General features: G+C 42.9%; 1 protein-coding gene and 1 long non-coding RNA gene across 14 annotated transcripts in view; one reads left to right on the plus strand and one right to left on the minus strand.

The window, feature by feature from the left end:
- MBNL2 (muscleblind like splicing regulator 2) overlaps positions 1–13,447 on the plus strand; it is a 151,615-nt gene that overhangs the window by 42,692 nt on the left and 95,476 nt on the right. For all 13 annotated transcript variants that reach the window (XR_002173416.3, XR_012327739.1, XR_012327740.1 and 10 more), the window contains exon 2: positions 7,198–7,973. Coding sequence is in view for 10 of the 13 variants with exons in the window: in XM_033843516.2 (XP_033699407.1) it covers positions 7,800–7,973 (174 nt within the window). In the remaining 3 variants the exon portion in view is untranslated. The remainder of the gene's footprint in view (positions 1–7,197; positions 7,974–13,447) is intronic.
- LOC109547599 (uncharacterized) overlaps positions 1–13,447 on the minus strand; it is a 166,451-nt gene that overhangs the window by 10,898 nt on the left and 142,106 nt on the right. The window lies entirely within an intron of this gene.

Raw genomic sequence — 13,447 nt, forward strand, 5'->3', positions numbered from 1 at the left:
ATTGTATATGTGTGCCACGGCTTCTTTATCCATTCATCTGTCGATGGACACTTAGGTTGCTTCCATGTCCTGGCTATTGTAAATAGAGCTGCAATGAACACTGTGGTACATGACTCTTCTTGAATTATGGTTTTCTCAGGGTATATGCCCAGTAGTGGGATTGCTGGGTCATATGGTAGTTCTATTTTGAGTTTTTTAAGGAACCTCCATACTGTTCTCCATAGTGGCTGCACCAATTCACATGGGTAAGCTGGGACGAAGTGAGAGAGTGGCATGGACATATATACACGACCAAATGTAAAATAGCTAGTGGAAGCAGCCGCATAGCACAGGGAGATCAGCTCGGTGCTTTGTGACCACCTAGAGGGGTGGGATAGGGAGGGTGGGAGGGTGGGAGACGCAAGAGGGAAGAGATATGGGGATAAATGTATATGTATAGCTGATTCACTTTGTTATAAAGCAGAAACTAACCTACCATTGTAAAGCAATTATACTCCAATAAAGATGTTAAATATATATATGTATATATACATAAAAAGGGAAAAATTCATGAAAATTACCAAAATTAAATAAATAAATAAAGGATTAAAAATAGGAAATCCAAGATTCTCCAAATTAGAAGTTAGGAAACTCAAGGAGACATAGTTTCTTCATGTAATTAGATTTATGCAAAATAAAATTAAAGGCATCCCATAAATTACTTAATGGAAAATAAGTCCTTGACTGTCTGACTCAGAAATCGGTTTGTTTTGCAAGGATCCTTTAATCAGCTCTCTAGGAGGCCGCTGTCTGGCAGACAGCTAAAATACCTTAGATGACCAAGAGTTGGCTGGAGAAGCTGTGTGCTGCACAACTATTTTCCTTAAGGCGGTCTTAACGTTTTAAGCAGTCTCCGTCTCAAGATTGGACATGATTGATGTGTTTCCCTTCAGAAATGTACAAACTGGCTACAAAGCGTTGGCAAGGTGAGGACACCTGGGGTCCACAGCCCGGGCTTGTCTGAGGGGCGTGGCCTGGGGCAGGTCGCCAGGGTGGTAGAGTGGAGGACCGTGCTTTCCAAACTCACCCTGCGACATCACAGAGTTACTGTAAGGAAGGAACGTGCACAGCGAATTCTTTCCTGCAGTCAAAAGTCACAGCTTTCTGAAAATCTAACACCTAGAAGAGTTTTCAATATGTTTTGAAAGATGAAGCGTCATGTAAGTGAAGACCCTAAAAAAAGCGTAGGATTACTTTGTACTGTTGAACAGCAAGTCCTTTGGCATTTCAGGAAATACTACAGAACCTCCTTCCTTATCCTTGAACTTCAATCTTGCCTTTCCTTTGAAGATGAGTCCAGCAGTGAACCTCCATATTGGTCATATCTGGCGCCGGGGCTTTACACAGCAGCCCCTCTGTGGAGAGTTCTGGCGTCACGCGGCTGAGGACCAAGCTGCTGGCCACCAAGGGCCGCCAGCCCCCTAAGACGGTCCTCTCTCAGACAAGGGCCCTAGAAACAAAGCCCTATTTACCCCCATCAAAGGCCTGCTTCATCCTGAACAAAATCTGCAAGCTATGAGACAATCTATTTTTCAAATTCTCAAAATCAAGTCTTAGCGGGGACAGATCTCTCAGGTGTTTCCTGTGTCATCTAGTTTTATTTTGTTTTGACTGATCGGAAACACAGCCACTGGGAGAAACCCTCAGCCAGCCCTCCTGCAACTGTTTGTGTGGGAATCGGTGACCCCAAGACCCTGTGATTGACTCAGGACAGACATCTTGGTTCCCTTAGCAACCCAAAGGATGCCTGGCACACAGGAGGGCGGCAAGAAATGCTTACCACAGTACTTGTCAAACTTGAGAGTGCTTCAGAGTCAGCCCTGGAGGGCTTGTCAAAACACAGATTGCTGGGCCCTACCCCCAAGACTTCGGACCCAAGACCTCTGGGCCGGGGCCTGAGAACCTGCATTTTTAATGAGCTCCCAGGGGCTGCTGGGCCTGCTGGCCCACGTATACTACACTTTGAAAACCTCTGGCCTAAAGATTCAGGGTTTTGAAGCTCAAATAATTTATCTGTGGGGCAGCTCCTCACCCACACCCCCAGCTTCCTTGGCAACAACAGGGTAAGCCGCTGGCACTCGCTGGAATTTTCCTACAGGATAATACTGAAAGTCTCTATTCAGAGCCTTATTCCCTTAGGTTAGACTTTGGTCCATGTTAAAATGCAAATGCTCTTTGGAGGAGGATCAGGAGTTTATTGGACAAATATTCGTTGAGCATATTCTAGATACCAAGCACTGAACTGAACCCTGAGGATTTGAAAATAATAACAGTCTATTAGATACACAGGAGCTTATACTGGGGGGAGACAGTTGGATAAATCAGTATTCACAGTTCTCATGAATTAAGGAATAATGATGTCTACTTACAAATAATTACCAGGCAGTGTTAAAAGACGGACTACAGAGAGGCCATCAAAAGGGGAATGAAGGGGACTTCCCTGGCGGCCCAGTGGTTAAGACTCTGCGCTTCCAATGCAGGGGGCACGGGTTCCATCCTTGGTCGGGGAAAGTAGGATCCCACATGCCTAGTGGTGTGGCCAAAAAATTTAAAAAATAAATTAATAAAATTAATTTTAAAAAGGGGAGTGAAGGAGGTCAGGCTGGAGCCCCGCTTCAGGGGGCAGGGCCGGTGAGGGCTACCAGCCTGTGACTCAGCAGCGCCTCAAGGGCAAGATCATACCCTCCTCTGTGAGGGGCTTAGAAAGGCAGGAAGGGGAGAGAACGTGAGGTGCCTGAATGCCTGGAGAGGACAGGGGAAGAAATACCTACAACGGCCAGAGAAATAACTGGGAACAAGTGCTTCAGAATTCGGCCCAGGTTCTGCCTGGGAAGGAGCTAATGGGAGGGGATTGATGTGAAGCTGGAAATAAAGCTGCAGCACAATTGAAAAGCAGCGAAGCAAACAGAAGCCAAAGCAAAGCACTGGGAGAAACTTAAACAGACAACACTGGAAAGTAATGGGAGCAAGAGACCTGGCTTCCCAGAGCAGCGCAGAAACTTCCAGGAAAGGCAAAGGGTGCCCGGCATCGAATGGGTCCAAAGCTGACAGCCGTGGCAGCTTTTTGAGAATAGAAAGATGTGCCCTCTCCACACAGACACATTTTAACGGGGAGCCCTCTGGGCAGGTGAACTAGAAAGTGCCGCCCCCTGCTCCCCCCTTGCCCAGGACGCTGGGAGCTCACTCAGCAGCTGTGCTCCCACCAAGGCCTCGAGCCAGATGGGCTCCCCACCACTGCCACCAGCATACTGGGACTCGGCATCACACCCAGGCTGACCACTGGGCCCTAAAAGTGTTTCATCTACTTCTGGGTTGGTAGCAGCTGGAGGAAGACAGCAGGCTCAGGCCTTTGTAGTGACACCGTGGGACGTGTACTTGGGGAAACTTCTCTGTGGGTTCCCTTCGGCTGCAGAATAAGATGGTCTGAGAAATGAGGGGCGCTCCGGATGCAGTCAGCTCTTTGATCTGCAAGGTACCGTCCTGCTCTCAGAATCTGTGGCTTGAGCAGATCCACCCCAGGCATGACCCCAGTCATTGATAGGGAACGACTGCAGAGAGGAAGCCTGGAAGTGGATTTATTCAATAAATATTTATAGAGCGGCTCATCCTTTCATCACCTTGCTTTGGGACAGCTCTTGACTGTTCACAGAGTGTTTTTATGTTTCTTCTGTAATCAGTCCTTCGTGGCAGTAACCATGTAAAGTAGGTAGGAACTATCATTAACATTTTACAGATGAAGAAACTGGATCTCAGAGAAATTGACTTATTAAGGTCATATGAAGGAGGCTTGGCAAAACAAGGGCTGGAAGCTGGCTCTTAGGACGGGGTACTTTCCACCATTCCAGAAAGTGCTGTGGCTAATAGAAGAAATGCAAAAGCCCCTACAACAGCGCCATCAGCAGAAATACAATGTAAGCTACATATATAATTCTGAATTTTTTGGAGGGGAGCTAAAAAGCAGCAAGTGAGTCTAATTTAAATAATAATATTTAATCCAGTTTGTTAAAAATATTATCAATTCACCATGTAGTAAATATGAAGCAATATTAATGAGGTGTTTTCATGGTTTTTTTTTTTCATACTAAGTCTTTGAAATCAGTGTGTATTTTATACTTAGAACACATCTCAATTAGGATGCTGGATTTTTATTAGAAATACTTGATCTGTATTTAGATTTTCTAAAATTTACAACTGAAAAGTAGATTCATATAGTCAAGTTGGCCCAAGCATACTTAGAAGTTTTCCGATAAGTAAACCGAGGATCCGTTTTTAAGTTAAATTTACGTTAATTAAGAGTAAATAAAAATTTAAATTTAGTCCCTCAGTGACGCTAGCCATATTTCAAGTGCTCAATAACCACGGGTGGCTAGTGGGCCTCCCAGGAGCCTCCAGTCTGGGAGACCCGATATGTAATTTGCTCTATGTGTTGGTTAATTTAGTCTTGTCCCTTGATAACCATGTTAAAGGTTGGTCTTCTCCATCCTTGCCCATCATTGCCCATCTCCTTCGGTGGCCTCCCGTGACCTCAATTAAATCTATTCTCACTTCCTCATTCCCACAGCTGCTTGCTGTGCCCACTCCGGAAGATGGAGGTTGTCATGGCCCAAGAGAGGTGATATCTTTGTAACAGTAGCTCGGTAACTTTTAGGATAGAAACAGAGAAGAAGCTGGGAGAAAGACTGGATCCATGAACGGTTAGGACAGCGGTATATTTAGGTGCAACCTGACGAGCCTTGTGGAACACCTTTGACTTACACAGGACTCTGGCCAGCAGAAACTTGGTTCCTCTGTTTCCAAAAGCAAGTCCATCTTGATAGAGTGTGACCATCTAAATTCTGGTTGGATTTTCATAGGAGTAGAAATGGCACTCCGTTTCTCCCGGGGTGGGGGGGGGAAATGTCTTCTTATCTAAAAGTATAAGCAAAAGTGTACCCCATTCACTGGATTGAGTTAAGAGCATTGTTCCTGTGTGGTTTTTAGGAAGACTTGAGTAATGATTCATTTGCCATCTGTGCATGAATCTGTGTTTGCCTCTTTCTTTTCCTACACGTGACGCATCGGCCAAGACTGTGCTGCTTTGAGGAAGAGCATCTCCTGCATCTTTGCTGTTCTGTGACCCCATTGGACCCAGGTCCTTGGGACTCGGGGACGCTGCAAAATATTCGGCAAATATGAACTACGTGTGTCCAGCCCCTCATTTTGTCTCCACATTATTGGCGCCTCAGCTCCACTGAACACACAAGCAGAAATGTTTCCTTGTCCCTTGCTTCCCTTGCTTTGTTCTCACGGGGTTTAGAGGTAAGGGTTGAGGTAATGAGGGTGCAGGTCCAGGCTGGTCGGTGAAACCTGACCCAGAGGCAATTTGGTTATTAAAGTCATCTTCTTAAACTCTTGAAGTTAAGATAGTTGATGTTAGCTGCTGGGAATGCAATCCTGCCAAAAAGACAAGCAGGAGCCTGTCTGGCCCCTCAAATATTTCAAAATGGGAAGCTAGGAATGTGTCATAGCTTTCCAGGTTGCCAACTTCCTTAAATGCACATACAATGATAACTCATTCAAACACTTCTACTAACAAGTCAGAGAAGTATTGGGATGAAGAAGCATTTCCCATTAGTCCCGGGAGATGTCCCGCTAAATAAATGATCCACAATCAGATAAGCTTGAGAGACGCCACTGCTTCTCTTCCCCTATCAGAGACTCATCCAAGGCCGAAAAAAGCCCTCTTGCAAGGAAGCCTGTTCAGCTTGGTTTGCCTGGAGTTAACTAAACTTAACTGATTGTGAGACTTACTTTTTCAGGGAACACTTGTGAATCGCTCAAGAATTATTGCTCTCTGAACTTCTATGGTACATGACGATTTTAAATAACCTACTTCCAGCCTCCATTAAGTTTTTAGTTATAAATATTTTAGAAGGCCGTCAAGGCTAAGCAAGTATCTAAGGTAGCCCATGGCATATCCAATATATAAAAATGACCAACTTCTGATATTTAGTCCTCCATTCATGCTTGACTCAGTAATGTTAAATTTTTAACGTTTTAATAATTTCATAATCCTTGGAGATATTAAAAGAAACTAATCGTGCTGATCTTAGAAATCTGAATTGACTTGTTATATTTTTGTTGTGTTAGATATGTGATTCAGCTCCAGCATTCCACAGAACAGAACATTCTCAGATTGTGACTCCGTTAAAATCTAAACCGGACTCAGCTAAAATGAACTTGCATTCATTCACTTAGTCAGTGAGTCAGTCATCAGTTAAATCAGTCAAGAAATATTTTTTGAGGACCAAATAGCCATGAACTAAGGCCCTAGGGAAACAGAAATGGAATATGCAAACTGCCCTTACCCTCTGAGTGCTTACAGCCTAGAAAGGAACACTAACGTCACGCAAGTATTAAAGGTAGAGAGGGGCTTCCCTGGTGGCGCAGTGGTTGGGAGTCTGCCTGCCGATGCAGGGGACACGGGTTCGTGCCCCGGTCCGGGAAGATCCCACGTGCCGCGGAGCGGCTGGGCCCGTGAGCCATGGCCGCTGAGCCTGCGCGTCCGGAGCCTGTGCTCCACAACGGGAGAGGCCACAACAGTGAGAGGCCCGCGTACCACAAAAAAAAAAAAAAAAATGTAGAGAGAAAGTATAAGAGATCTGAGAATAAAATATCAGATCTACCTTTCCCTCTCTAAGTTCAAATCTCTGTAAACTAGAAAAGGATGGAAAGGGTAAGGAGCCCACACTTCATCCAGAATGACAATATCCTTATTATTTAGGAGAGTCACATCCCAAATGATTGGTTACAGCATTTCCAACAATAAAATCAATGGCCTAAATGTGAAATTAATTGGAAGTCACAGTTCTAATACACTGTTTTGGCGATTAGGCACATTAGATTGAATTGTTTCAGAATGCCTAATTATTGTGTCTGCCACACTCATCTGTTTGAGTCATTCCTAACTTTTGGACTGCTGCCTGGATCAGTTCTGCAGTACAGTTGCAGTTTCGCATTCTTTTCTCTCTCTTTTAATGCATAACTTTCCTCACTATATTCAAAGCTCAAAGCTCTAAACCGCACTTTCGCAAATTCTAGATAAGAGCCAAATAGTTTGTTAAAGTGTTGATTCCATTGAGTTTGGGTGTAAGTTGATATTTTATTTGTGTTTTGCAGGTTCAAGATTTAAAAGTGCCTGTGTGAAGTCACTTTTGCTGGAAAACACAGCCCGGGAGCTTTTGTGTTATCGTGTTTTGCTATCCAATACACATTACCCTGACCTTACGAGTGGATGAAGATACCTCAGTTGTCTGGCTTTGCCAATTCCTTGATTTCGGAATTTTAAAAGGTGAAAGGAAAGAGAAATCCTGCTAAGATCTGAACATCTAAGTGGCTTATTTTCCAGCATCGTCAATAGCTGCGAGCATCAGAACTAAATATTCTCCCAAGGAGTGCCATGATATTGAAGTCACTTTATTAAAAACAATTGTGTCTGCAAAACGATCAGGCGACTCGGACGTTTGCAGCCAGAGATGACACTGAGCATGCTTTCATTGCGGCCCGCAGTCTTCGAGTGGGGCATATTGATTGATGAGTGACCGCCTGCCGATAAATTCTCTCCTCACTCTGTTTCCCGGATTGGGCTTCTTTAAGCAATTTGTCACTTACCTTCAGACTTACATGTGGGATTTTTCACAGCAATAGTTTTGGAATCATTGGAACTTGATTTGATTTCATCATTTAACAGAAACGAACAGGATCCAAATTATTTTCTCATCATGGCTTTGAATGTTGCCCCGGTCAGAGATACAAAATGGCTGACCTTGGAAGTCTGCAGACAGTTCCAGAGAGGAACGTGCTCCCGTTCTGATGAGGAATGCAAATTTGCCCACCCCCCCAAAAGTTGCCAGGTCGAAAATGGAAGAGTAATCGCCTGCTTTGATTCCCTAAAGGTAAGAGAATGTATTTTACGTGTCACATCAATGCCACATTGGACTTTCAAATGGAATATTTTTCGTTGTACTTTTACAGACGTTTAACAATCGATTTTAGCTCCTGTTTTCTTATTTGTGGTGACTGTTGGGAGATTTGCACTCAAATTTTTTCATATCAGGTATATATAAAGATTTTACGGATCCATGTTTAAATTAAAAATACATGGTGCTGTATTTTTGGTCTGGCGTGACATTCATGTACCCAAGAGTTTTAAATCAAAGTCTGGCTTGTGACAACTGAGGATAAATATTTTATTAACGTTTGATCTTCTGGAGGTTATACAAAGGTGAAGAAATTGAATGTGTCACTTTTATGTGCCAGTTATTCTGATTCACCTCTTGAAGAATTTTCTACTCTTGTGGCTTTCTTTCTTGACCAAGGGTTTCCTAAAATACTTTACTTAATAGGTTTTTCACTCTCTTTGACAATTTGTCATGGCTACAGAAATTATTAAGTACACACGCAGTACTTCTTGAGAACCTACTATGTGTAAGTTAACACATAGCACATCAGAGAAGAAATGAATGTGATTCAAGATGGTATCCTTGGTGATCTCACTGTCTGGTAGGGAAAACACAGCAAATGGCTACAATGCAAGACAGAAAGGGACATGGGCCCTAAGAGAAGGATAGAGGGCAGACTTCTATGGGGAACCATAGATGGGAGAGCTGGCTTCCAGCTGATTGTTTCAAGAAATGTTTTTGGAGGCTGTGGCACCTGAGTTGTATACTGAGTTTGGTGGAGCCTGGGCTTGAAGAAATGGGAGAATTATAATGAAAGATCTAATTGAAGGAAAGGGGGATGCCTTAGCCCATAACGCTTTGAGGTTGATTTTGCCCTAAGATTATGGATTCTATCAATCCCTGACTGTCTAGGACAGTTCTAACATCAATGGATATAGGTAAGATATATAGCTTAAAAAAAAAAAAGATTTGGGAAATCATAGTGCTGTGAGTTTACAAAATAGTGACCTTAGTCTTTTCTTGAGTATGAAGGGACTGGGTATGTATTTTGGAAAAAATTCATCTTAAAGTAAAAAGACTTTTAAGTGAAAATTGAAACACAAGACTTCAAATCATATATTAAAGGGAAAATGTGTCTATATACTAAAAGCAGAAGAATGCATTTATAGCTCAGTAGAATTATTTTAAGGATTAAAATTTGAAAAATTATAAATATGTGATTTACCTCAACAGCTACTCCATTTTCTTTCTTTTTTATCTTTTATGTCTAAGTTTATTAGATTAGACTTTAAAATTATAAATCATTTTGTCTACACAGAAATGAATAGATGGATAAATCACAGTTCATATAAACTATAACAGCATAAGCACATTTTTATATTAGTATTTATTTTGCTTGTAGTCAAAAAAGTAAACAAAGTATTTGCTTCTATGATTATCACCAATGGAAGCATTCACTATAAAAAGCAGTGTAGATTGAAAACTAGAACATAAGAACTTTAAGATATGGAATCAGGTCAGAGATGAGAAATTCATTTTCCAGGTCATTCCCAATCTCTTCATTTTATTAATCCAACCCTTCTCTGGTTAGATATTTACTATTAAACTGATATTTTAGCAAGTTTCTTAAAACTTTTAATTCTTGGACATCCCTGGTGGTGCAGTGGTTAAGAATCCGCCTGCCAATGCAGGGGACATGGGTTTGAGCCCTGGGGGTCCAGGAAGATCCCACATGCCTCAGAGCAACTAAGCCTGTGCGCCACAACTACTGAGCCTTCGCTCTAGAGCCCAAAAACATCAGCTACTGAGCCCATGTGCCACAATTACTGAAGCCTCGTGCCACAACTACTGAAGCCTGCACGCCTAGAGCCCAAGCTCGGCAACAAGAGAAGCCACAGCAGTGAGAAGCGCACGCACCGCAACAAAGAGTAGCCCCCGCTCACCACAACTAGAGAAAGCCCGCGTGCAGCAACAAAGACCAACACAGCCAAAAATAAATAAATAATAAATTTTTTTTTAAAAGTGGTTTTGGTTCAAGGTGTTGGAGTGTGTGTGTGCCCACGTGATTCCGAAATGCACGATTTCAGATATTATGATGTGATAATGTACAGGACAGCTTCACACTTTAAGAATTCTTGGACCCACCAATTATACTTCCTGCAGAAGAGATCCATTTCCCCATCATGACTTCTACTCTCCCTTGTAAATCAATGCTTCCCCTTTGTGGCCTCCCTTGACACTATTCAGACCTCCATATACAGTTGATTCCTCTAAGTATGTGTCCTTGCACAAGCAAGTAAGTTTCCCAAAGGCAGGATTGTGTCTTATTCATCTTTGTGCCCCAGCACCTAACGTGGTAACTGGCACATAGCAGAAATGCAATCATAACCATTCAAAGTATGCATAAATGAAGAAAGAATCCCCATAGTTTTTCAAAAGGGATTATTGATGATCATTGGTGAACTTCAGACACAGAACTTCTCTGCATTTTCTTTAAATATTTCATTTTACAAGCCTGGCCAGCCTCTCCTTTGAAGTCTCTCCTGCTCTTTTCCCCCAGGGCATGCTCCTCATTCTTTTACCCCTCTAAACTGCCTGCCTATTTTACCTCTAACGCCACCTCTTCCTCCCCTTGCTCCCTAACGTAGATGCTGTCCGAGACTCAGTGTTGGTCCTTCCTAGGCCAGGTTCAGTGATCAGTTCTGAAAGCGGACCTGCACTCAAATATTCAGTCCCCACCTCCGTGATGCTCAATCCCAATGCTGCGTGCCCTTTCCTTGCCAACTTTGTGGCTCCCAATGCCTACTGAACGCCCCATGTGAACGGTCCATTGTCCCCTGCAGGTCAACATATCTGAATCCACATTCTTCATCCTGTCTCCACCCTGAGCCATCATCCCACTCCATCCCTATGCCTTGTTCCCCAGGCACAAAATCTTAGGTGGATCCTGACCATCATGCCAAGCACCCTTAGTCTTTTTTTGTTTTATTTTTCTTGATGTTCTGGTTGTAGGGAAGTATACATCTTTAAGAATTAATCAAAACTATGGAATCTTTACCCAGAAAAGTGGTCATACCCTCAGACTACTGCAAACAATCTCAAGATCTCCAAGGTTTCATGTTGGCTTCTAAGAGCTGTCTCTGGACTGTGAGTTACGGAACTCTCATTCAAGGAGAAGTCTGACACATTAAGGTGGGCGCAAGAAGACCAGAGGGTCATTAAAGATACTTTCTGATTATTTTCCAAGTTTTCCTAGGGCCAAGATTAGAGCCAAATTCTTCCTAATGCTCAAGATATTCTCTGCTAAGGAATGATATACCTTTAGCTTCCAGGACAAAAGGAGGGCCATTACTCCCTGTCTAAGAACAGGTGGAATCAGCTTCAGTGCCTTCAGTAAGCAAAGGAATGAGGCTTCTCCAGCAATGCAGCATCTGCCTAAATGTCTTCCTTAGGGATAGCACATCTGTGGCATTTATGGCTGATGCCACTTTCCTAGGGACACAGCTTCCGCCAGTGAGATACCTACGTTCTAACACAGTTTAAAATGAAGAGTCAGGGACTTCCCTGGTGGCACAGTGGTTAAGAATCTGCCTGCCAATGCAGGGGACACGGGTTCAAGTCCTGGGCCAGGAAGATTCCACATGCTGTGGGAAAACTAAGCCAGTGCACCACAACTACTGAGCCTTCGCTCTAGAGCCCACGAGCCACAACTACTGAGCCCACGTGCCACAACTACTGAAGCCTGCATGGCTAGAGCCCATGCTCCGCAACAAGAGAAGCCACTGCAACGAGAAGCCCACGCACTGCAGTGAAGAGTAGCCCCCGCTCGCCGCAACTAGAGAAAGCCTGCGCGCAGCAATGAAGACCCAACGCAGCCAAACATAAATAGATAAAATAAATAAATTTTTAAAAAATATTTTAAAACATTAAAAAATAAATAAAATGAAGAGTCAGACAAGGTAATCTCTATGTTAGTTTCCTAGGGGCGTAGTAACAAATCACCACAGACTGGGTGGCTTAAAGCAACAGGAATTTATTATCTCCCAGTTATGGGGCTGGAAGTTTGATCAAAGTGTCCTCAGGGTCACGCTCCCTCTGCAGCTCCTACAGGAGGATCCTTCCTTGCCTCTTCTGGTTTCTTGTCGTGCATGCGTTCCTTGACTTATGGTAGCATTACTCTGATCTCTGCCTCCAGCTGCAGGTGTCTGTCTTTCTGTGTGTCTCTTTTTGCCTCATCTTCCCTCTGAGTCTGTGTCCAAATTTCCCCTCCTTACAAGGACAACAGTTATATTAGGTTAGGGCCCCCCGCTTCTCCAATATGACCTCATCTTAGCTAATGACATCCACAATGACCCTATTTTCAAATCAAGTCACATTCTGAGGGACAGGGATAATTCTATTTAAGATTTCAATATATCTTTTGGCGGGGGTGGAGGCGTGGAGGGGGACGACACAATTCAATGCATAACAATAATGTCCGAACATCAGAAATGAAGCACTGTGGTCTCATTCAATGATCCCAAATTGCGTTTCAGAGTCCACCTCCACACACTGCCCTGAATAGCCACTAGCCATCACCGGAGCTGGCAAAAGAGAGGAGGCTTAAAAAACTCCAGTTTTTGATAGTGAGTAAAAGAAGGGATGATGATAAACTGTCATTCTATGATTATAATAGTCTGTGTGTAAAACATGTAAGAGTAGATAAAAATAATTCACAGAGAAAAATGGCATAACTTACTTCTCCAAAAAAAAACTAATGGAGTAAAATACTAATTTTAACCTTAATTATATTGTTTAATAATTACATTTGTTTGTTATTCACTTTGCCTTGGGCAGTGATGTTAACTTCTGCTAGTCTGTGTAGCAGTTCTTAGGAAACCATTTCTTTACATTTATCATAATAAACGATTTGCTTAATATTCTATTTTTTCCAAACATGGAAATAGCATTTTGTCAGTACACTTCTTTCATTCAAACTCTTGTTTTTATTTTAGGATGTTTTTAATACAATGACATTGGAAGCAAAGATTTTAGGTAAAAGCCCTGGCCTGAGCATCTATAGCTGAGCCCTGGCATTTCTGCATGTAAGCTTACATCATTTCACCTCTCCCAGCTCCAGGTTACTCGTCAGTAAACATTCATTCATTCGTTTGTTTATTCGTTCATTCCCTCTTTAACTAAACAAGAGGTACAAACTCCAAATCTGCAGGAACCAGCAAGTAATATGAATGAGTGACTCAGCACTCACGGCTGGTGAGACCCAGGGCTCGCTGGAGACGGCAGGAATTTAGCTGAAGAGCACATAACCCCTCTAAAGACGGCAGCTGCCACCCAGCCACAAACAGCTGTGGCCTGCCTTGTGAGAATCCTGGAGATTTTTTAAAAAAGAACCAGAGATACAAGTTTTGATGTGAAGTTTCCCAATTTCTAAATCTTGGCAACCAATTAAAATATCTTTAAACCCCAAA

The sequence above is a fragment of the Tursiops truncatus genome, chromosome 18 (genome assembly GCF_011762595.2).
Source record: "Tursiops truncatus isolate mTurTru1 chromosome 18, mTurTru1.mat.Y, whole genome shotgun sequence".
NCBI lineage: Eukaryota > Metazoa > Chordata > Mammalia > Artiodactyla > Delphinidae > Tursiops > Tursiops truncatus.